The 26,308-nt window shown below is 28.4% G+C and overlaps 3 protein-coding genes across 11 annotated transcripts; all 3 read right to left on the bottom strand.

Annotated features, from left to right (window-relative positions):
* Positions 1-4,271: 4,271 nt before the first annotated feature.
* Positions 4,272-12,505, bottom strand: LOC112716906 (probable serine/threonine-protein kinase SIS8). Of its 9 annotated transcripts, none has more exons than XR_011866989.1 (14): positions 11,729-12,494; positions 10,735-11,172; positions 10,422-10,525; positions 8,789-10,029; positions 8,617-8,657; positions 8,185-8,253; positions 7,015-7,115; positions 6,658-6,736; positions 6,453-6,551; positions 6,298-6,366; positions 5,947-5,996; positions 5,543-5,687; positions 5,176-5,352; positions 4,272-4,896 (listed from the first exon to the last, which is right to left on the bottom strand). XR_011866989.1 is itself a non-coding variant. In XM_025768945.3 (13 exons), exons 1-13 carry the CDS (start codon positions 12,131-12,133, stop codon positions 4,767-4,769), a joined length of 3,003 nt encoding a protein of 1,000 aa, XP_025624730.1. In that variant the 5' UTR covers positions 12,134-12,505; the 3' UTR covers positions 4,272-4,766. The 9 variants fall into 9 exon arrangements, 3 of the variants coding, with proteins under 3 accessions (XP_025624730.1, XP_025624734.1, XP_072061646.1); XR_011866990.1 differs by having other exon boundaries at positions 5,606-5,687; XR_011866993.1 differs by lacking the exon at positions 6,658-6,736 and having other exon boundaries at positions 5,606-5,687.
* Positions 12,506-20,127: 7,622 nt separating this feature from the next.
* LOC112718025 (polygalacturonase-like) lies at positions 20,128-23,293 on the bottom strand. Its single transcript, XM_025769939.2, has 4 exons — positions 22,756-23,293; positions 21,409-21,698; positions 20,462-20,690; positions 20,128-20,351 (listed from the first exon to the last, which is right to left on the bottom strand). The coding sequence occupies exons 1-4, from the start codon at positions 23,242-23,244 to the stop codon at positions 20,133-20,135; spliced, it is 1,227 nt and encodes a 408-aa protein (XP_025625724.1). The 5' UTR covers positions 23,245-23,293; the 3' UTR covers positions 20,128-20,132.
* Positions 23,294-25,653: 2,360 nt separating this feature from the next.
* Positions 25,654-26,298, bottom strand: LOC112716909 (protein WHAT'S THIS FACTOR 9, mitochondrial-like). The gene has a single exon (XM_029289442.1). It carries the CDS (start codon positions 26,296-26,298, stop codon positions 25,654-25,656), a length of 645 nt encoding a protein of 214 aa, XP_029145275.1.
* Between the last annotated feature and the right edge of the window lie 10 nt (positions 26,299-26,308).

The following is a 26,308-nucleotide window of genomic DNA, read 5'->3' as shown; positions in this document are numbered from 1 at the left end:
TTGGTAAGTTTATTGCTTTAGAAAAGTAAAATTTATTTATAAATTTATTTATTTTATTGATAATTTCGGCTGTATTTTTTTTATAACAAACTTATTGACAACAATTTTTTTTTATTTTAAATCATTTCAGATGTTGTTGGATATGTTGCTGGAATTGGAAGTGAGAGAACTCGAAAAGGATGACAAATCTACCAAATACACTATTATTGAATTAGAGATTGATGATGGATAATCATGTATTTATTTTTATAAATCTAAAAATTTTGATATTCTCATCTTTTTAAATTGTCATTTTAACTTATTTTGTTATGAATATTTTTATTAATATTATTAATAGATAACAAACATTTTTATTCAAAGACAATGTTTTTGATAAAAAAAAAAGCAACATTTTTTATTAATAATATTTAAATTTTTTAAAAAATGAGTTCGGATTGATTTTGAAAAAAAGTGTTTAAATCTTTTTTTAAAAATAATTTTAATAGAAAGCATTCTTTCCGTATAGTTAGTTTTTTATGAGTTTAAAATAATTAATAAATTAATTATTAATTTTTTTAAATTTTGTTTGACGTTTTAATTTTATTGTTAATTTTTTAATTTTAAAATATAAAAAATATATAATTTGATATTATTTTATTGATAGTTACTTTTTTAGTTGTAATTATTTTTGTTTATTTTATTATAAAAAATATATTTAACATCAAATATTCTATTTGACATAAAAAAAATAATGGAGTGTGTATTTTTTGGCAACTATGTACATAAATTAAATACTTTTTTGGAATTCGACAATAAAGATGAAGCTGTTATCGTCTTACAATTTGTTAGAATAAAGTTATATAATGGTAATATTTATCCATAATTATGTGAAGTTTTATATGTGAGATTTTACTCATTTTGTATTAAATTAATTTTTTTAGAAAAAAATTGTTTTACAGAATTTCATGTATGGCATAAAAATGTTCTTCAATCTTGAAGAAGCAAATGTCATCCAATTTAAAAATAGGTGGGTATATATATTTTTTTAATTCTTTAGTTTAATATTATGTGTGTTATCTAACGTTTTTTTTTTTTTTGCTTTATTTATCTAGCTTCGTAAGATTTGAAGAACCTAGGGATAATATGACGCAATTTCAAATGAGGCTGCATTCTTAAAAATTTATCAAGATAAAACCATTAAGCAGTTAAAATAATTAGATACGGTAATTTTCTTTTCTGTAAAAAAGTTGAGAAAAAAATTAATTTAAATTTGTTGTACATTGATTATTTTTGTTTATCCATCTTATTTATTTAGATATATCTTTTAGATTTAAAAATTCACCAAATTCAGCGAATTTAAATTATTAAGTTTTTTTTTCTAGAATATTATTTGTGTTGTCTTGGCTACTATAAGTCATATTATAAATACTCCAAACTGGTGGTACGGCCAATGTGAATGCAACAGGTTCATATATTTGTGTTGTCCATATATGGACCTGTTGCATTCACATTAGCCGTACCACCAGTCTAAAATATTTATAATATGACTTATAGTAGCCAAGTCAACACAAATAGCATTTTGAAAAAAAAAACCTTAATAATTTAAATTCTTTGAATTTGGTGAGTTTTTAAATCTAAAAGATATATCTAAATAAATAAGATAAATAAACAAAAATAATCAATGTATAATAAATTTAAATTAATTTTTTTCTCAATTTTTTTCAAAAAAGAAAATTACTGTATCTAATTATTTTAACTGCTTAATGGTTTTGTCTTGATAAATTTTTAAGAATGCAGTCTCATTTGGAATTGCGCCATATTATCCCTAGGTTTTTCAAATCTTACAAAGCTAGATAAATAAAGCAAAAAAAAAAACTACGTTAGATAACACACATAATATTAAACTAAAGAATTTAAATATATATATATATATATATATATATATATATATATATATATATATATATATATATATATATATACCCACCTATTTTTAAATTGGATGACATTTGCTTCTTTAAGATTGAAGAACATCTTTGTGCCATACATAGAATTCTGTAAAATAATTTTTTTTGAAAAATTTAATTTAATACAAAATGAGTAAAAGCTCACATATAAAAATTCACATAATTTTGGATAAATATTATCGTTATATAACTTCACTCTAACAAATGATAAGACAATAACAGTTCTATCTTTATTGTCGAATTCTAAAAAGTATTTAATTTATGTGCATAGTTGCCAAAAAATACACATTTCATTATTTTTCTATGTCAAATAGAATGTTTGATATTAAATATATTTTTATAATAAAATAAACAAAAATAATTACAACTAAAAAAATAACTATCAATAAAATAATATCAAATTATATATATATTTTATATTTTAAAATTTAAAAATTAACAATAAAATTAAAACATCAAACACAATTTTAAAAAATTAATAATTAGTTTATTAATTATTTTAAACTCATAAAAAACTAACTATACGGAAAGAATGCTTTCTATTAAAATTATTTTTAAAAAAAGATTTAAACACTTTTTTTTTCAAAATCAATCCGAACTCATTTTTCAAAAAATTTAAATACTATTAATAAAAAATTGTTGCTTTGTTTATCAAAAACGTTGCCTTTGAATAAAAACGTTTGTTACCTATTAATAATATTAATAAAAATATTCATAAGAAAATAAGTTAAAATAACAATTTAAAAAGATGAGAATATCAAAATTTTTAGATTTATAAAAATAAATATATGGTTACCCATCATCAATCTCTAATTCAATAATAGTATAATTGGTAAATTTGTCATCCTTTTCGAGTCCTCTCACTTTCAATTCCAGCAAGATATCCAACAACATCTGAAATAATTTAAAATAAAAAAATTGTTGTCAATAAGTTTGTTATAAAAAAAATACAGCCAAAATTATCAATAAAATAAATAAATTTTACTTTTTCTAAAGCAATAAACTTACCAACTAAGTAGGTTTAATTCGTATCCAAGAACATTAAAAGTGTCAAAACTCACAAAATTAAATCCATATTGTGGGATACGACGATTCTGGAAGGCTGTACACATCAGTACATTGTTTTAAATTAACCACATATTCATAATGTATATAGTCTTGAAGTTACCCTCATTGAATCCAACACCAAAATATCTTATTTGGTAAGATATTCCTTTAGCAAATTCACGAATTGAGACATGAGCTCTCTTTTAATCGAGGCGTGTATTTTTTCTCCTTAGAATTGATAAACAAAAATCAAAGAACAATTAGATGGGATAAACAAATAAATTTAAAATAAAATAAAAAAATATTAGTAGAAATCAAAAAACAATTAGATGGGGATAAACAAATAAATTTAAAATAAAATAAAAAATATTAGTAGAAAACTCACGTCTTCATCGAGGCAAAACCATCTCAATTGAGTATGGTAATGAAGAATTTTCGTAACTTGGTAGTGTCCATAACCATACGTCGATTGTAGGATTGATTTTTGCGATTTTGTAAATATCAGCTATTGGAACAAGTAAAGAAATTTTAGATTTTGGATGTATGTAAAGAAAGAGTTTGATGTACTTTGAATTGTGGTGCTACACATATCTCATAACTTATACTTTTATAGTTGACTCATAGCTAAAATTTTTTAAATTTAATTGACTTTAATTTAAATTTAAATTAAATTTATAAATAAAGTAAATAAATATATTAACAATTTTTAAAATTCTAAATTAACATAAATATATTTAAATTTACGTACGTAGCTTCAATTTTTGAAAAAAATCTACAAAAATTTAAAAAATAATGCTAAAAAGTCAACAAATTTTTAAAAAATAATGCTAAAATTTAAAAAATAACAATTTAAATAAAATAATTTAAAATTTAAAAAATAACAACCTAACTATAACAACCCAAACAAATAATTTAAAATTTGAAAATAACAACCTAAGCAAATAATAATTTATAATTTATAAATATAAATATAAAAATTTCTAGTGATGATACCTAAACAAATAAACTTCAAGACTCAACGTATGAGCACCACGTCAGCATATGAGCTCCCCATTTGTATTACTTTAAAGATTAAAGATTCCATCTATTTTGATCTACAGAAAATGGTGTAAACTGATACTCTAAATTTACAGTACTGGTTGTAAAGAAACGCCTCCATCAATTATCATACTTAAGTGCTAAGCAGGTGCAATGGAGCAACTTCAACATTGTACTCTACAAGTGCCAAAATCAGCACCCTTCTCTCCAAACACCCAAAGTATTCAGCGAGAAAGAGAATGCAAGAAACCATATCCAATAATCAAAAGCACATGAATGTGCATAAACAGAGAAAAGGAAGGAAATACTGGTAACTGAAACACATTTACATGGTCACTAATATGTAATAACAGTTCAGCAGCAAACAAATTTCACTTGTTGCTATGCCTTCCTTTCCTTTCTTTTCCTTTCAAGTTACACTTAGAGCTGGCAACTATCATAGTTATTCTATGGACATCAAAACTTAAAAACTGATTGATTACAACATTTTCCCAAAGAATTTTGTACAAAACAAATGGTACAACCTGGCAATGATTGCACAAGAGAATAGAGTCAGTGAGAAATCAAGCAGAAAACAAAGGAAAGGAGCAAGAGTAGTCCAGTGACAGTGTACGTTAGACGATGATCTTCAACCATTCAGTTTCTTTGATTCCAAATGGCAAAATACTCTACAACTCGCCCTCAATTTTTTACCAGCAAAATTAAAGATTCAGTTAGCTGTATAATGTTCTACTATCATGCAGGGCCTTCGGCAGCTCTGGATGACTGACCACCTGTTCTTACCACTTGAGAACCAGTAATAGGCTTTTGCAATGGCTTCAAAGCAGCCATAATTTCGGTAAACGTGGGTCTCAACTTTGGATCTCTGTAATACAAAATGCAGCATATCTGGTCATGCATAACATAAGTAAATGAAATGTACTATCACAGACATATATACGTGTATTTATACCCTTTAAACGATCAAATTCACAGTTATGCATCTATCTGTACGTAAAGATTTGAATCATAAATCCCCAACACTATTTCTCAGACGTCAGACTATGGCACAGTAACATTCTATCTGGTTCAATGAAAACAACAATAACATATCCTGGTCACTAGTGAGAATGGAGGGTCAAAATTATTGAAATGTTACACTCACGTCTGCCAGCATTGCCTGATGATATCTGCAACTGCAGGGTCCACATCATCTGGAATGTCAAGACGCCGATGTTGGAAACCAACAGCACCAACAACTTGCATTGGATTCATTCCTTCCCATGGTTGCTGCAGTGTAGAGAGCTCCCACAATATAACCCCAAAGCTATACACATCACACCTAGAAAATGCATCACAACATGTAATCATTATAAAAGCAATGATGATTTAAATTGCAAAGCCAATGAGAGGATAGATCTGAGATAAGGGAGCCAGTTCATGACGCTAACAGAAATCATCAAAGTAAACAGGCTTCACTATTTCTTTCAGTTGATAAAAGAAGGAACTTTGCGAGAGAGAAAGGGAATTACAACAATGTTTCGCCGAAAAGAAATAAGTAAACAAAGTGAGCCTGAAGAGAAGCTGTCAGATACCATATTCTAATTCCTTAAACACATTCTTCAATTTATAGTCCAGAACCCTCCATATAGCATCCCTAGTTATCTCTACACAATTCTGTAACCAAGCAGGCATGGAGAATAATAATAATAATACTCAACAAAGTATGAAATAGATCCATTAAATTGTCTATTTATATTCAACATATGCTAATGTAAACAACATAAAACATATCATAGCAACAGCCTAAAATGTATTGGCAAGCACAAGGATTAATCTTCAAGTAAATAAAGAGAGAAAGGAACTGTATTTAGTTTTAATAACACCTTCCTCTCCCTTAGTCAAATTAACAAATACCAAGAATAATAAAGCTTACTTTTCATTGGAAAGCTCATTTCTTAAGACTTCTGGAGCCATCCACTCAGCCTGAAGCATATAATACATAATGAAGTAACCAGCATACCCAATAGCATACCCAAGAAAATGAAGGCCCTAATAAGGAGCTCCAAGAAAACAGTACCTAAAGGCAACAGGCAGAAGTTCCAAAAAGGGGAAGAAAACCCCCGGTCTTTTGAAAATACTGTTTAATACTTTTAATTGTTAAAAGCTATAGCAAGTGTCTGGATTAGCCAATGTTTATATTATAGTATGAAGGAACTAATCAATAAGAAAAGGGGGAATATGATAGCTGTTGGACGCAGAAAATAAAAATTATGATTGTGCTTACTGTTCCTGCAGTTGATCTGGAAGAAAGGAATGTACTATGCTTCATTCGTGATAAGCCAAAATCACAAACCTATTCAAAAAACAGAAATTATGATATACCACACCAAAAAATAGCATTCAGCATGCTTTAACATCAGCACAAGATTTGATTGCCACCTTTACAACCCAGTTTTTGTCTACAAGAAGATTAGGGGACTTCAAATCACGATGCACTATTACTGGAGAGCAGCTGTGCAAATAGTTCATTCCACGAGCCTAAATAGTCAGAAGAGACATATATATCAAGTGAGATTCAGTTGTCACTGTATTAATAATTTGCTATGACTATGGATTTTACTTAAAAAATAAAAAATTTCCCTACAGCATCTAAGGCCATCCTCAACCGCCTTCGCTCATCTAGTTGATTGTTAGGTCGGTGAATTAACCTATACAAACTCCCTCTGCAAAAGACAATCTACATCTCATTATTTGGGAAAGAAAAGGGAAAAGACGTCAACCATTCAATCAGCCTGCATAGGGTTGGATTAGGCTAACAATAAATTTAGCCCAACCTTAATATTATATCTAGAAAGCATTTTTATAGATAATATTATATTTAGAAAGCATTTTTATAGATGTAGCATTAGTCTTCTCATAGAGTAGTGGTAGAGAATATTGACATCCAAAATGTTGGAAATCTACAATCTTGGGTCCAGCTCAGAAAATAAAGAAAAGTTACCTAGGAAGAAATTCAGTAACAATAGAAAGATTTGGAGGCCGAGTTACAGCTCCCATGAAGAGAACAACATTTGGATGCCTTAGTCTCTTCATTATTTGGACCTATTGCAATTTACATTATAAATCAAATAAGAACATCAATCATCCTCCCACAGAAAGAAGTATTCAAAATTCAAAAGGGAACCATGCATGTATGTAAAATAGTATTTGTATACTAAAATCAACTACTATATATTTGTGTACAAATACATACTAGATGTATATGGTCGGAATATATATTTATATACATACTAGGTGTACATCAAAAAATCAAATATATATATATATATATATATATATATATATTAAAATCAATGGTAAAAATACACTATTGGAATATATATTGTATACATGCTAGGTATATTTTGTAGACATAACTTATATCTGACTGATATTGATGTATATCTACTATAGTTGAAAATTAATGAGTATTTACAAAGTCGAAATATATATTTGTATATAAATACATTAAAAATCGTAGTTCACTTTGACGGGCAAATAGTATTTTTAATGCAGAAATATTTTTGGTAATTTAGTAAATAAATACTAATAATTTTTTTATATAAAAAAAAGAAGGCACAGGCAATAATTAGGAACATGTAATCTGTTCCAGTCCAGGAGCTTTCGATTGATTTCCCTATATATATTCCGACTTGTAAGAACCAATGCTAAAAAATGTTTGCAGAAGTAAAACAAAAGTACTTCTAAAAGTATTTTGAATTAGTGAATCTTGATATAAAAAAAAAATTAGATAATTAATCAAGTAGTTTCTAGACATGATAAAACATGTAATTCAGCTGGTCAAAGTAGTTAAGACTGTTAATTTTAATAACTTTCCAACTTCAATTTACCACAGAAGATAACAGAAGAAGTTTCATCAGATAAACATGATAATTGAATGAGATGATGTTGGAGAGTTCTCAAAGTTTTTATATAGTGCTTTAGTTTGACAAAAGGCCCATCAATAATAGTGAATGATACAAATATGTGGTAGAAGAATTTCGGATAGCAACCTAATGTTACTGTTGGTGGACTCAGACTTGAGAACAATTATACATCTCTAGATAATCAACTGGGAGTACAAATGAGTAGAAGTTGTCAAATAAACAGTGGGAAGTAGAGTAGCCTATACCTCACTTTTGAACTCTTCAAGTAATTCACCAGAGATAGCTTGATCTAGAAACCTCTTTACAGCAACTTCCTACAGATGAAAAGAGCAGAAACATGTTTGTATATAACTAAATATGCATAAGAAGGTCTATAATTTACAAGACAATAGGAAAACATTCACAAGATCACAGATAACAAAGAATGGGAGAAGCCAATTCCGGTAAAAGCCTAGAAGTAAAGTTGGCATTTTAAACAGACGATTACTTTGAACAGAAAGAAAAATGAATCGAAAACACTTTCAATTAATAAATTAGGTTTTTAATTTTTTTCCCTTGGACTTACAAAGCAATAGATGTAAAAAAGATGGAACACATAAGAAAGGTGAAAAATGATATAATTGAATAGGTTCATGAATATAAAGAGAGAGAGAGAGGAGACGAAGGGGGAGACTCACAGTTCCATGCCAATCACCGTGGTACACTTCCCCATATGATCCTGCCACAAAAAATATGGCACACAGTCGCAATCAAGTCTTTCAATGTAATACAAGATAAATGAAAGTGCTTGTAAGTGTATGCATAAAAGCAGCATGCAAAACAATGTGGAGAGCAATAAACAGTTAATACCAAGCCCAATACGCTCGCCCATCATGATTTCCTCCCATGGAATGTCATACTCAGCAACATCATCTAGGGCAGAATCCGATTTTGCACTATCACTTCTTGCTGATCTATCAGATATTCTCTCGCCCTCTGAGTTTGCTCCTAAAGCAACATGCTCTCCGTCACTACTACCCCTCAGATCATGACCAGAAGCCTCTGCATCTGCATCACTTCGACTACTCTGCTCATACTGTTTACTGACAGCGGCAGTGGTTGCTACTACAGCTGCAGCAGTAGCAGTGGCAGCTGCTGCTACTGGAATCTCAAGATTTGAATCAGTGCTTGACTTCGCCACAGCAACTACCATAGAAGATGCAACAACAGCAGCGGCGGCGGCAGCAGCCGCAGCAACTGGGACATTTTTCCCATATTTTACCTGAGTTGCTTCTGCCTGAGACGATATTTGCTGTCCAGTAGCCTCCCTTGTATCAAGAGGTAAGTTGACTCCCAAACCCTCTAAAGGCTTAGAATGGTCCAGCTGACTGCGAGGACTTGCTTTGGCATGTACTCTCTGAAGGGGCAAAGGAGGTAAAAACTGAGCAAGACCTTGATTATCATCAACCTTAGTATCTTGCTGTATACGTCCCTGTTTTGATTCACCTTTTTCATCAACTGGAAAATTTGCCTCAGATGGGGAACCTAGCTGCTCCTGATAAACTTCAGTAAATAGGTTTGGAGGAGCAACAACGCCACTTTCAAGTAAAACATCATGAAGCTTTTGAGCTAATTTAGGGTTCTCCTTTGCAGCGTCAATCATATATTGGGAGACATCTTTAACTTTCATTCCATGCACGGCAGGGGAACTGATCCCTTCAGTCCAAGAAGGAGATCTTCCATGCATATATGGATAATTAAGTCTGCTAGGAGATTCTCTCACTATGACCTTTTCCACATTACTAGCACCTTTGAATTTATCTATGGCATTCTTTACTTCTTCCCTGCCTGTAGTGGGACTGATTACATCAGATTCTTTCCCTGCATGGACAGAATGTTTTGATCTGTTTCCTTTATCTTGTGTCCCAAAGTCTAGAGTTCCATCAAATGAACTTCCAACCCCACTGCCAAATGATGCCATATGAGAGGAGTCAAGGTCTCTTGATGAAGGAGTAGCTACAAAAGAAGATTCATCATAGTCAATGTGTGATCCAGCTGCATCAGAAGGAATAAGTGTTCCTGGATCAGCCATCAGGTCAACAATGTACTCCCTGAAATTCATATCAAACGCAACTTATAGATACATAATAACAAGGCTTTGCATCTCCCACTTTAGAAAATTACAACAACAAAAATAGAGAACTTTAAGCTACAGACAAATATAAGTGAGTAATTGAAAAAGTTAATCGAATGACACATAACGGAAGGCAAAAAAGATCAGCACATGGACTAATGACAAAATACATCTTCTATGGTATAGAACATTATACGATGGATGAAGCACTGAACATAAACTCTCATCAAACTATTGATGACGACGTAACAAGTAAAGCAATGCATGCGAGCATTAAGTTTTTTTAGTCTCCAAGACCATGAAGAGAACCACATACAAACAAAACAATTCAGCTTCCTTGTATTGCCAGAATACACATCTGATAGTTACCTCCCGTCATCAATCTTGACAAAGTTCATAGCCACATCGTCGGAACCTGTATATTGTAGTCCTTTCACCAGCTGACATGGGATGCCCACACTATCAGCTAAAACCTACACACAATATAGAGGAAACATTTTTATTAAAAATGATGATGGAATCTCATTACACATTGTGATGATGACTAATTCTGTTAATGTGATCTAAGAATTTCGTATTGGCACAAATCTCACTTATTGTAGTACCAAGGCTTATGTCAATGACGGATGGGATTATTCTTATTTGAAATGCAAATCAGTTAAGAAAATGTTGGGGCAAGTACCTTAAACAACAAGGCACGATGCCTAGCCAATCCTATGGTCAGCGAGCCCAGTGGTAACACCATACTACCAAGGGTTGCTTTTAAACTGTAACTGAGACTCCTCCAGGCTCTTGCCATGCTTTCAGGATCTTCAACTGGTCCACCCATGTAGTCAGCCACTAAGATAGCAAGCTTATGCACCAAATTACTATCTACAACTACCTCAAAATCTTTTCTTGCCTTAACTGCCAGCTCTTGGGCCTCCTGCTCGAGTTTCAACAAACTGGAATCTGCAGCCCTATTGACCAAGATTGCTTCCCAAGTGACAGAATCTGAAGTTGATGTTCCTTGCAGATCCAAAAGGCATGGCATTCTTGCAGAGTTAGACTCGGTCACAGTCCCATACAGATCATAGAAACCATCCGAGATCTTGTCATCAAAACCAAGAGCATTGTAATTCTGTGAAGCACATAAATCTACGATATGAGATAAGTTAGAAAGGAGTTAATGTAGGACAAATTAGAGATAAAATCATGATGTGTCTATCCTAGTAAACATTGCTAAGCAGGTGTCCTCAAAGCCTACCCATTTTAAGATTATATTATCCTTTTCTTTCTTTGATCCGAGATTAACAGAGATTGGACATTCATACATCAATCATCTAGGGAGGCTGGCACCGGTTACTTAAAAGGTTTCTTAAAGGACAGGTTATCTAACAGCACCACTCAACGATCAGAATGTCTATTAATTATAACAATGCCAAAATCCTAGCAACAAGAGATCCTCTATCTTTCTCTTGATAAATTTCCTTCTGCTATACACACACACACACACTCTCAAACAGAAATCGAATCTTCACATTATGTAAATGAAGTACCATCCCTGCATGAGAATCGAGATATCTTGAAAAAAATAATGTTCATCCAAATTCTTTTGTTCTTGTCCATAATTGAAACAGCAAGAATGAAAACTGAACCTAAAGTGAACGGAGTTAAAAGTGGATAGAGACGATTACCCAGTACCGATATGAAACGACTTGTGCCGGCGTGTTATGAGGATCACAGGATCCCAAACTAATCTGCTTAACAGCTTCAATCTGAACAGCCTCAGGATCCTCCTTTGCACTAAGCTCTAAAGCAAGCTGTATCTGATATTCTTCTTCTTCGTCGTCGTCTTCCACTTCAGGTTCCCTAAAAGTGCTAGACGGCGCCGAATCCAAACCGCCACCGGCAAGTGAATCAGAAGGCTCCGTCTCCGTCGCCGTCGCCGTCGCCGGAGTCGGAATCGGAGTCTGCCTATTGGATACAGAATGCAACCAATTTGAAATCTTCTTGTTGGACCTTGATGAAGCAGGAGCTTGGTCCTCTTGTGATTGGTTAGTAGTAGGCATGATATGAAGCTTCTTGAGAATGTTCTTCATATCTCGTTGAATTGAGAGAAGGCTAAAGAAGCGGAAACATGTCCCTTGTCGGAGGGCGCAAGCATGAATCTCTCACGGTAATGAAGAAAGGAAAGAGTGGAAGCAGAAGACCATCAAGATAGAAAGAGAAAGAGAAAGAGAGAGAGAAGGTAGGAGCAAGTGGGAGGAGAGGGTAGGGGCCACAAGGCATGACACACTACCACTGTTGTGTTGAGAGAGAGAGAGAGAGAGAGAGAGAGAGAGAGAGAGAGTTTGGAGGAGGAAGGAGAAGTTTGAAAGGGAAAAGGAAAAGGCGAAGGAAAAAGAGTGTCATCAGAACCAGTCAAGTGCGCAGAAATGGTATAGAAAAATTAACAACTTGCAATAACATACAAAAGTCATTCTTTGTCTACTAAATTATCATCTAACCGTTTTGTAAGAAGGATCACTCTAATAAAAATGTCTAAAACGTCTTCTTTTAATATTTTTTAATAATTATAATTTAATATATATAATCGATTAAATTATATTATTTTAATAAAATTAAATCAGACAAATTAATTTGATTAAAAATGATAAATTAAATTTTGAATCGATCTAAATTAATGTTATTTTTTATAAAAAAATAACTATAATATTCCTATTATAAAAAATAAATAAAATACTCTTATTATATATATTAATTTTGAGAATCTTAAATTTTAATTTTTTTTTTCTTTGTCATCATAGGGTTAGAATTTAGAATTTTTAATATATATATATATATATATATATAGAGGAGTATTTTAGTCATTTTTTATAATAAAAATATTGTAGTAATTTTTTATAAAAAAAATATTAATTTATACCAGTTCAAAATTTAATTTATTAATTTTTTAGCTAAACTAATTTCTCCAGCCTAATTTTAATAAAAATAACATAATTTAATTGATTATATGTGTTAAATTTTAATTTTTAAAAAACATCTTTAAAAAAAAGACATTTTTAACATTTTTATCAAAGTGGCTCCCTTTGTAAGATTACATTTGTTTACGAAAATAAAACACTAAAATAAAGATATAGAAATACAAAATTATATTAGACAAAAAGGATATAAATAGAAATAATATATTAAGAGACTCAAAATAGTATATTTTATATTTATCATAATAAAAATAATATAAAAATATTTAAAAAAATGTAATTTATTTTTTATTATTTTTATTAATTTTTTAAAATTATAACTTTTATTATTATATTTTCGTTTGAAATTTTTTAATAAAAAATAAAAATAAATTTTCATAATTTTTTTTCAGTATCTTATTTTATCTTATTTTCAGAACAAAGGCAATCTAAATTTTTAATTTTCACGTTGAACAATTATGTTAATTAGATCTTTATTATTTTATAAAAATATTTTATTATATTGTTATAAATAAATTTAATTATTTATTTTTATATGTGTGGTTATTTCTGTATGTCTAATGACTTGTTATTAAGTTAGAAAAAATATATGAACTGATACGTAAAATATATAAACAAATATATAGTAATTATTTGTTACATGATTATTTTTAATATTTTAATATAATAATTATCTTCTTTACATATAGTCATATATCGTAATTGGAATTTTGATTTCTTTTAGAATTTTATTATAATTTTATATTTTACGTGTTAAATTTATTCTATTGAATTTTAGATTAAAAAACCTTTTTTATTATTATATAAAATATCTTTGTGTGAATAAAAAGTAATGATTAGAAATTATAAATGTTTTTTAATATTTAAATATATAATTTTTGAAAATATCAAAAATAAAAAATTCAAATTTTTTGTATAAAAAGTAAAAAATAATGATTTTCAATTATTTTTTAAATAGAAATTCTTGTTTATACTAAAGAAAATTCCTGATTTAAGACAATTAAATAATACAAAATAACAAAAATAAATAAATAATTATAATTAAATATAAAATTAGTATTTTATACTTCTTGAAAAATGATAGAATCTTTTCTTAAAAAACATGTTTACTTTGAGTATGCTCCTTTTCCCCTTTCAAGTAATCAAATTAACATTATTTGTGTCCATTGCCATGTTCCAACTACACGACAATTTTCCTTTTATAATCCCAAGTGCCCAACCCATCTCTCCCTCTTTCTATTCACTATTCAATTCAAGCCGCAACCAATTTAATCACACAAATTTTCATAATAATATTGGAGCATATACTCCAATAGTTTCTCAAAAAATTTTGCATTCCACGTTTTCGTCTCTAAAAAAATATTATTCCATTAAAGCTTTTAACTTAAAAAAAAAAACAAAATATATAGGTCTTTATATTAGTCATGCTTGTTATTTTTATTTAGATAAATAAGATAAATAGATCTTAAAAAATATAACGAAAAAATTTATATTTTTTAGAGGCCCAATTAAGTATATATGTTTAGCAGAGATAAAATATATTTTTTATTCTCCATGTTTGTGATTTTTTTTCAAAAATATTTTTAATATTTTGTTGTATTAATTTTATCGCTAACATTTTTTTATTTGTATCAAAATTATTCCGACACGTTAACTCCGTGTAAAACGTTAAAGACAAAATTAAAATTTTTTAAGGATAATTTTGACACAAATAAAAAATATTAAAAACAAAATTAAATGAATGAAAATATTGTAAAACAAAATTAAATAAAATTAAATATCAAAAATATTTTTAAAAAATATTAAACGTTAAAGATAGAAAAGATACTTTACCTTTTTAGTATTTAATAATTTTCTCGATTACGTATTATTAGGGTTTGGCTAAATATTGCCTCAGTTCCTAAAGACATTCTTTAAAAAAAGTAAAAGAAAAAAAGTTTTTGAATATATAAAAAAATTAATTTTTATACACGGTTAGTATAACAAAATTTACATAGATAATCAATTATATATTATCATATTAGTAAAATTAATTAATTTTAAATTAATATTTAAAAAATTATTTAAATTTATAAATATAATTAAATAATTGTATAAAATTTTTTATATATATGAAATTTAAACACATAAAAAAATTTAAAATTAATATATTTTGTATTTTAATTAAAAGATCAAAATTTTAATTGGTATTTTCAGAATAATTATTAATAAGATCAGTAATTATTTCATCTTTAAAGGATATATATATATATATATATATATATATATATATATATATATATATATATATATATATATATATAATGAAAAAGTTTACAGAATTAATTAGGATATCAATCAACTTTGCCAACTATAATATGGGTCATAATAAAAAGATTTAATAATACAAAAAAATATCTCATAAAATAAAAAAATATCTCGTAACATTATCCAAACGATCAAATCAAATCCTAATTTGATTTCTTACTATTACTCGTTATAAAAAGAAAAAAAAATAGTTGTACACTCCACCTTCTCTCCCACTCTCACATTGTTTATGTTGTTGTCTTCCTCTCCCGCTCTACTCACGCCATCCTACAAACGGTGTTGACCCCACTGCGTCTTTCGCCATAAGTATTGTCTTCGCGAGTCCCGTCCACCCTAAGTCATTGATGTAGGTACTTTTTTGTGCCGGCATTTTCCTTGCAGACATGCATCATCATCACTACTACACCCAACGCCGTGTGTGGTGTCTTTTGTGGCGTGATCGGATCATTTAAAAAACTTTTTTGCCATTGATTGTAACTTGCAAATGGATATCCTGAGAGAGTAAACGTGAGATGTTTCTTTTATTAAAATTCAAATGTTTTTTTTTATTAAACTCAATATGAGATGTTTCTTTCTATTTAATTTGAGTTTTTTTTTATTACACTAAGAAGGTTTCTTTTGAAAAATTTAAAATATTTTTGAAAGAGAAAATTAGTGTACTAAAATTACATATTAAAAAATAGTTTAATGAGCTTTTAAATTAATAATTATATTACTAAATATTTGTCCTGGATTTAATTTTTGTATATTAATAGTATAAAAAAATTATACATATGTAATTGTGCATTGTCATCTTATGAAAAATAATTAATTTCTAAATGAAATATCTAATTTTTAAATGTTAAACTTTAAAATTTATTTGTTTTTATATTTTTGACAGATATTTTATTATTATTTTTTATATTATTAATACATAAACAATTTTAATTCTCTTTTTATTTATTTTATTCGTTAAGAATCAATTAGAATATCAACAAATTCTATCAATTACAATGTAGGGCACAACAAAAAGATTCAATAACATAAAAAAAATCTAAGAAAAAAAAAACATCTCATAACATTACCAAATGACCAAACCAATCCTAATTTGATTTTTTACGAGTATTTACTAAAACGAAAAAAATAATTACATACCTCACCTTTCCTCCCACTCTCTTGTCCTTCATGTTGCCGTCTTCTTCTCTCGCTCCACTCGCGCTGACTCCACAAATAGTGTCGACCTCGTCGCGTCTTTCACCGCAAGTGTTGTCTACGCGATGCTGATGCCAGCTCAAATGAATCCTCTTCGTCGCGACGTGCGCTCTACATGCAATGTTTTCTATCGCGTGATTGGCTTTTCTACGTCGAACTTCGTCCGCGAGTCTCGTCCACCCTAAGTCGTCGATGTAGGTGTTTTTTCGGGCCGCCATTCTCCTCGCAGACATGCATTATCACCGCTACACGCAGCGCTGTGTGCAGCGTCTTTTGTGACGCAATTGGACCCTTTAAAAAATTTTTTACCATTGATTGCAAATGGATATCCTAAAAAGATAAATGTAGGATATTTTTTTGTTAAAATTCGAATGTTTTTTTAATTAAACTCACAGTGAGATATTTCTTTCTGTATAATTTGAGATTTTTTTTATTACACTAAAAATGTTTCTTTTACAAAATTTAAAATATTTTTGAAAGAGAAAATTAGTGTACTAAAATTACATATTAAAAAAAATAGTTTAATGAGCTTTTAAATTAATCATTATATTACTAAATATTTGTCTTGGATTTAATTTTTATATATTAATAATATAAAAAAATTATACATATGTAATTGTGCGTTGTCATTTTATCAAAAATAATTAATTTCTAAATGAAATATCTAATTTTTAAATGTTAAACTTTAAAACTTATTTGTTTTTATATTTTTGACAGATATTTTATTATTATTTTTTATATTATTAATACATAAAAAAAATTTATTCTCTTTTTATTTATTTTATTCGTTAAAAGTAGTCCTTGTCATCCTACATATCTTTCCCTTTTATCTCAGGAAGCAGTGCAAAAGCAACAAGGGCAACAAATGATGATCTAAATAATTGCATACACAACAATATGGTGGAGATTCGATTAGACATATAATACTTGTGCCCCTCGTCTATTCATCTATTGATTTTTAAAGAATAGAATATGTGTACAATATATATAATAAAAGTATATAAATATTCGATTCAATAGGATATCAGATATTTATTATCTCTGGTATCTGGATGGTTATTCTGAATATATGAATATATTGTGTTTGATAAATTAGTAATATTTTATCCTAAATATTCATTTTTTAACTCATATGGGTTAAATAAATAACTCATTATATACATTGTATAAATATTCCATTGGTTCCCTAACGAAATTCTTGATTTTTTTATTACACTTTATCATTAAGTTTAAAATCCGAATTCACTTCAACATTTTAATTATTATCGTATTTAAATCGTGACTAAAATTAATAAAAGTGATTTTTAAGTATAAATAACAGCTTTTAAAACCATAATCAGCTTTTTTATTATTTTGTAATTTTTGAGAGAAAACTTTTGTTAATCAGGATGCATGTCTCCTGCTGTCTCTCTAAACTTCTATTTAAATGCAATAAGAAAGGAATTATATACATTTTAATACCCATATTTAAGTGCATACACATTACACAAACCTTTCCTTCATCTTGAAGCATGAAGAGAAAGCCATAAAAATGGATTTATTTCTTTCTATATTTACATATACAAGGATATAATGAACACTAAAATATATAGATATTTATACATAGAGTAAAATATATTTTAGGGCAAAACACTAAAATAAGCCAAGGGAAAGAAATTTTTACGTAAATCCGCCAAACCAAAATTTATTTCATGAATCAACCAATGCAAGTTTATATGTAGTTCGAATCAACTAGATTCGAACTCAATCTACACATAATTCGAATCATATTGCTTCGAATTATACACAAAACTCACACACACTAATTCGAATCAACTTGATTCGAATTACACACATACAATAATTCGAATCAAGTTGATTCGAATTACACCCTGATTTATTAAAAAAATTAATAATTTATTAAAAAATTTATTAAAAAATAATAATTTAAAATTAAAAAAATATATATTTTATTTCATGCATTAAAAAAAATCTAACAAAATATTTAATTACGAGACTTTTTTTAAATATTAATGAGCTATCAATTCAAATTTCATACAATACTCTTTTGTCCATTTTTAATAGCTCATGAATATTTTTTAATAAATTTTTTTAAATTATATGGTGAGATATTACATGATTCGAATTACGCATGGAAAGTTCAATCACTCTGATTCGAATTATATGGTGAGCAATTCGAATTCTATACAATACTCTTCTGTCCATTCTTGATAGCTCATGAATACTTTTTAATAAATTTATTTTAATTATACCACAAAAAAATATTTTATTCTATGCAAAATAATTTTAAAATGGCTTAAAAGATGTTAGGAGTACTATAAAAATTTGTAATGACTTAGGACATTAATAATTTAGAAATTAAAGAAAATATATTTTTATCATGTATTTACCTAAATCACTAGAATATTACAAACTTTTATAGTACTCGTAACATTTTTAAGCCATTTTTTAAAATTATTTTGTATAGAATAAAATATTTTCTTTAATTTTTAAATTATTATTGATTATCTAGAGTATTTTATTTAAAATTTGTGTACATGCATGTATTTACCTAAATCATTAGAACATTACAAATTTTTATAGTATTCCTAATATTTTTTAAGTCATTTTTTAAATTATTTTGCATTATTTTTTTGTGGTTTATATAATTAAAATAAATTTATTAAAAAATATTCATGAGCTATCAAGAATGGGCAGAAGAGTATTGTATAGAATTCGAATTGCTCACCGTATAATTCGAATCAGAGTGATTGAACTTCCCATGCGTAATTCGAATCATGTAATATCTCACCATATAATTTAAAAAAATTTATTAAAAAATATTCATGAGCTATTAAAAATGGACAAAAGAGTATTTTATGAAATTTGAATTGATAGCTCATTAATATTTAAAAAAAGTCTCGTAATTAAATATTTTGTTAGATTTTTTTAATGCATGAAATAAAATATATATTTTTCTAATTTTAAATTATTATTTTTTAATAAATTTTTTAATAAATTATTAATTTTTTTAATAAATCAGGGTGTAATTCGAATCAACTTGATTCGAATTATTGTATGTGTGTAATTCGAATCAAGTTGATTCGAATTAGTGTGTGTGTGAGTTTTGTGTATAATTCGAAGCAATATGATTCGAATTATGTGTAGATTGAGTTCGAATCTAGTTGATTCGAACTACATATAAACATGCATTGGTTGATTCATGAAATAAATTTTGGTTTGGCAGATTTACGTAAAAATTTCTTCCCCTTGACTTATTTTAGTGTTTTGCCCTATATTTTATATTCCACAAATTTATCAAAATTTTAAAAATACTTTTAAATTTTATTTTATTTTAATTTTTTTTTTGCAGTTTTTCGATTTACATCAAATATATCCATGACAACTAAATTTTTAAAAAGTTTAAGACCAATCCAGTAACTAAATTTTGTGCTTGTGAAATTGTTATTAAATTCATTATAAATTTTTTAAAAAATTAGCCTCTAGGAGTACATTTAATGCAAATTAAAAATTTTTGGAATAAAATTAAAATAAAATAAAACTTAAAAATATTTTAAATTTTTTAACAAATTTCAAAGAGAAAAAAGTATACTTTACCCTTATAAATATTATAATATATTTACAGACAACTTTGTAGCACAAGTGTTCCAGAGGTGGTGCCTCTAATGTTGTTGCATGATGAAGTTGCAGCTTTGTTGTTGTAAGTTAGGTTTATATCATGCAATTTGATCCCTTGACATGGATTACTTGCACTGCAATCAAATGTTACTGCCTCTGATGTTGCTGAACTTCCATGTATGTTCTTGTAAGTAACTTCACTAATTTCAATTCCTGAAGTCTGTTAAATAACACAAAAGGAAATCACTTTAATTACATCATATAAAATTTCATAGAACATTTGTTTTATATATAAAACGAATTCATCAATTTTTTATATTTTTTTATTACCTGGCCAGGACAACCTTGGTTGTTGGGGCAGTAATTTTGATCAATGATGATGGGATTCTGAACGTTGAACATTGTAATGTCTTGGAACAGAATGTTCCTAACAAAGCCCTTGCTTGCTCTGGCCCATGACTTTATCCTCATTCCATTGTCAGATCCATAAAAAATGGCATTCCTTAAACTCACATTTGCAACTCCTTCTTCCTCCATTTCTTTAGCTAAACTTCCAATGCTGTCCCAACATTCAAATGATTTATTATGTGTTTCGACTTTGCATAAAATTGATTTTGGTTAGAAGTGAGTTAATGTTAACGTAATTTATGTTTAACATATTTGTATCAAAATAGATAATAATAAAGTAAATATTATTTGGATTATATGGTTCAAAATCACTTTTAAGTGAAAATTTACTAAAAAAAACATTAATTTAAATAATTATTTTATATTATTTGATAACTATTTATGTTCCAAATATCCAAATTGTTTATCCTAAGAGAATATAAGATGAGAAGACACCACATCCAATCCAAAACCTTAAAGGCGTCAAATTAATGAGTCTCTCATCTTATAAACTCATCACTCCTTCTTGCTTTCTTTGATGTGGGACTAATTTCGACACTCCTCACTTGCAACACTAACACATATTACATATTTTTCAAATCTTGTACTCTTAAGCCATACCTAGCTATTAAATTTATGATATTTTAAAAGATCATGAATCAACTTGTTAGATTTCATTTTTAGAGAATAATAATTTATTTAACACAAAATTGATAGAAACCATTTTAAAATGTTTACTCATATTATATATGTAATTAGAAACACATGCATACATATTTATAATTTATTTGTAGATCACATTTAATTATTGCACAAAAAACATTCATAATTATTTATTTTATATGTATTGTATAGAGTTTCAAATTTAGAATTCAGATTGAAAAACTAACCTTACGCCATGGCCAGGTCCACATTTGATTTGGTCCATGAAGAGATTGAAAGTGGCATCACCAATGGAAATGCAATCATCTCCAGTTCGAATGGTAGTGCCAGTAATATTAACCCATTTTGAGTGTTCAACATGAATGCCATCAGTGTTAGGACTCTGATCTGGTGCAATAATTCTCACATTTTTTACAATGACATTGTTGCATGTGTTTATCACAATATGACTTAATTGGCTGTTGATTGATGTTATCCCACTAATCACCAGGTTATTCACCCAGTTGAATGTCATTGACTGCAATTAATTAATCATATAATGTTGCATTAATAATATGGCTGCATGCATTTGATTATGAAGACAGGATATTAAAAACAAAGCACAAAAAATAGAAACATAAAAATTAGTATTTTTAATTATGTTTGATGATAAATTAAGTATACAAAAAATAAATTATAAAATTTTAATTTATCCTAATTTTTTATACAAAAAATTTAAGAATGAAAAATATAATGATAAAAATTCTAATTATAAAAAGTTAATAAAAATAAAAAAATAAGTTTTATCTTTCGTTAGTGTTTTTGTGTTTCTCTTGTTAGAAAGAAGATAAAATATACTAATTTAGTGTCTCTTGATACAATATTTGTATTTATATTTCATCTACCAAATATAATTTTGTCTTTATATCTCTATTTAACTGTCTTTGTATCTTTTTATTTTTGGATACTAATTAAAAAACTTGGGGGAGGGGGAATGGATAAGACAATCATGAAAAATTATTGAAGTTAGAAAAGTTTAGAAAATACAAAATTGCTCATAATTAATACGGGTATAATAATTAATAAAAAAAATGAAGCATGAAAAAATTAATGATTGTTTTTTCCTTTTTATTTTTCATCCCAAAATGAAAAAAAAAATGAAAATGAACCAACTGCACTCTAATATCGCATAAGATTTCCAACAAACAATTATTTCATAACATATATAAAATTAATTCATAATATCGTTATTATGATAAATGATTGACACGTCATAAAAACTCTATTTAATCGTATATAAAAAAAATAAGAGTTAATATTTAAAATCGTCCTAAAAGATACTTCGATTTTCATATGAGTTCTCAAAAGATAAAGTTAATCAAAATCGTCTCCGAAAGATGACGAACATGACCACATTAGTCCTTATCTCGTCCGCTGAGCTGGCTAACGGTGGGTGACATGTTCTGTTAACGTGGTCATGTCCGTATTCTTTTGGAGACGATTTTGATTAACTTTATGTTTCAAGAACTTATATGGAGATCGACATATTTTTTAGGGACGATTTTGACTATTAACTAAAAAAATAAATAACATACCCTTGCTCCAACAGGACAATTCTTTCCAGATCTCCTACAATCCCAGAAAGCAGAGCCTTGAGCATCCAAATTTCCACCAATAACAGTGAGATTATCAACATGGTTGAACAAAATCCAAAACCCTCCTGAATTTGCAAGCTCATTGTAATCATAAGGTGCCACAAGAGTTCCATTGATTATAAATGTGACCTTATTATTCTTACATGGACCCCGGAAATTGGTGTATTTGAGTAAGTACCTTCCTTTTGGGACATAAATAGTGGCTGGCCTTATGCTTGTGCATGCTGAATTCCATGCCATTTTGAATTGTTCAGTTGAATCTGTTTTCCCATCTGGTTTTGCACCAAATTTAATCACATTAATAATATTATTGTTTCCATATCCATATGGTGGAGCTGCTGCACCATGTGAAGTAGTAGTAGTGCCAAGCAATAATAATGTCATCATAATAATAATAACAAAAAATGTGTATCCAATAACACTAGCCATTGTGTATAGAAAGTGGGAATTAAAAAAATGTTTTTAAGGTATAATTGGTGTTTGGGCTTATAATTTTTTAGAGGAAAACCTTAGAAGGGCACATGTATATATACATACATATTAATTTAGGGTTTAATTTGCATTCATATAATGCTAAGTCAAAAGGTGAAATTTGAATGCTTTAATTTCACACATGTAATTGCTTTGATAAGTAGAATTAATATTATGGGTATAAATCATTTTCTTGAAATAACGATGGTGGAAGATGAACATACAAGTGACGGCTAAAGTATTTGTTTATTTTATTTATTTAAAAAATTTAATTTTGAAGCACTGTCAATCTAAAATAATTTTATACGTACATTTAATTATATAACGTCATCTAAAAAAATAGATGTGATTGCATGTGTAAAACGTTTTATATTGTCAATACATCAAAATTAAACTTTTATTTAAAAGGCATTGTTTGATTTTATAAAACTTCAAAAGTTCAAAACTATTGCCTCTATTTTATCTTGCATTGCATGAGAGATTTTCATAGTTCTAAATATATGTTAAATTAATCCTTCTAAAACATTTTTCAAAACAATTTATCAATAAGAAATTAAGAATCGCTAGCTGAAGTCACTAGGAATGGTTCAAGTTCATATAACCAAAAAAAAAAAAGAAAAAAAAAGATTATTATTGTGTGCTTATAATCTACAATTCTACATTAACTAAATTTATAATGATTAGTTTAGTGTTTGCTTCCATATAATGTGATTTATCTGCTCATTGCATATAGAAAACTTGGGATCCGAAGTCAAAAGATGAAATGTATTTGCATGCTTTAATTTCACACATCTAATTGCTTTGATAAGTAGAATTATTACTTTCTTAAAACGGTAGAAGATGAACATACACGTGACGGCCCATATGTCTTAATTTATTTATTGAGGGTTTAATTTTATATATGAACTTAATAGAATAATTTTCAGTTGATTACGACAACAAGAACATGAATGTTGCATAATGGCATAATGCATTTTAAAGTTATTATTTACGAGGCAAAATGTTTTAAAAATCTTTGTTAATCCCTTGAGTTGAAGTTGCTTAATATCTTATCAATCAATAATTCAACGGGTAATCTTTATTCAGCTCTAAATCAATGTAAGGATAAAAACGTTCCTAAAATATTACTTTATTTCAACTGAAACTAGATGTTACGCTAGATGCACAATGGCAATGCAATTACTTCAATAGTATTATTATGATTATATTATTTAGTGCAATTAAAGGCATATATTTTACGTACGAATGGAGAGTTGACTACACAAGATTGTGCTGCATTTTTTATTAGGTAATACTCTAAAGCATGATTAGTGCGGAAATCGTGGGAGGAAAATTAATGAGAAAATTCCCCATGTCTTAGCTCTAAAGCATGATCATTCCATGCTTAATTGTTCTGCGTAAAATGTTTACGGTAGATGTGTGCTATGTAGCAAAGATAGGTTATGACTTTATTTAAGGATATCTTAATTAAGATTGAATATTAAGGACATAAATATTTAGAAAAATAGTGTAGATTTAGGTTGTATTTGTTTTCGAGAACAGGATAGGACAAGACACTGACAGAGACACAAAATTTTGTGTTCTTGTATTCTGTTTGGTGATAAATTAGAACAAATTATGAAAATCCAATTTATTCTCATTTTTTTCATTCAAAAAATTTGAGATGAAAAATATAATAATAAAAAATATAATTATAAAAAATTAACGAGAATAATGAAAGAAAAAATAAAAAATAAGTTGTGTCCCTTGTTAGTATTTCCGTATCCTTTCTATCAGAATGGATACAAAATACACTAATTCAGTATCTCTGAATATAGTCTCTGTTTATATTTCCTCTGCCAAAACACAATTTTGTGTCTCTGTGTTCCTGTCTCAATGTCCTGTCTCTGTAAACAAACGCAGCCTTAGTGTCAACTAATGCAAAATTGCAAGATTTACATATTTAGAAAAATGTATAAATATTAAGGACATAAAGTTTGTTCCTCAAACTTTATGTTTATACAACTGAACTCGAACTTGAAAGCAACATCTTTCATAGGAATACATCTTTTGCATTCGTACTTGATGGGGTGTTGAAAGGAAAGCCTTGAATTGTCAAGAAACTTAATTGCAATAATCGTAGGATACAAAAGCAGCCAATCCTTACACCAACTGCATTTGACTTTCTTGCTACAATCACAGCACAAGTGAAGTGCAAATTTGCAATCAATGACTACTTTAGATTCAATAGCTAAGCTTCAATCTGTGAATTATCCTTCAACTCAACTTGTCTATGGTGTTTGAGTCTTAGTCATGAGGTGAATGTACCTCAATCTCATACCCATTAATGAATACTTCCTAATCAAGACATCCTTTCTATAAGCTTCCCTAAGGACAATGTCTGAGTCCTAATCTTATTGGAAATGTAAAATATGCCAGGGTGATGAACCAAAGCCTTCTTAAATCTTGAGTCCAACCCCAAACACTCTCCATACAAAGCAAGTTCCCTCTCTCTGTCTTCTTTGACACTAGAAGACAGAGCAACTCATGCAAAATTGACACTATCCACTTCTCTGCCAGGTCACTACTTAGATCAAGATGAAATGCATCTTCGTATGGGGAAATATAAGGTAATTTTTGCCAATTCTCAACCCAAGTCTTCACTCTCTTTTCAAGATCAAAACCTTTTGGAAAAAACATGGGAAATGCAATATCATGTCTTCTTTTGTCTCCACAATAGTCCAAGCTCATTGCCCTCTTCTCCAAGTCAGAGACAGAGAGCTCTTTTCTCCAAAAAACAAGCTCTAAGGCAAGCATTTCTTTTCCGGATAATGGATCTTCGATGCTACAAACATCAAAATAATCAGGATAATCGGCCAAAAGAGTCTTCACATAATCATGAGGAAGACCCAGATCCCATTTTAGCTTCTCAATTACATAAAGTGGCAATTTTCCCATACCAGCAAGCATCAGAAGCCTTGCAATCCTATGAACAATGTCTACACGGTTAATGAGACATTTGTGGATATCCATTTCTTCTTTG

This window comes from Arachis hypogaea, chromosome 10, assembly GCF_003086295.3.
Source record: "Arachis hypogaea cultivar Tifrunner chromosome 10, arahy.Tifrunner.gnm2.J5K5, whole genome shotgun sequence".
Taxonomy (NCBI): domain Eukaryota; kingdom Viridiplantae; phylum Streptophyta; class Magnoliopsida; order Fabales; family Fabaceae; genus Arachis; species Arachis hypogaea.
Note: the sequence above shows the minus strand (reverse complement) of the source record. Positions and strands in the feature narration are given on the sequence as shown.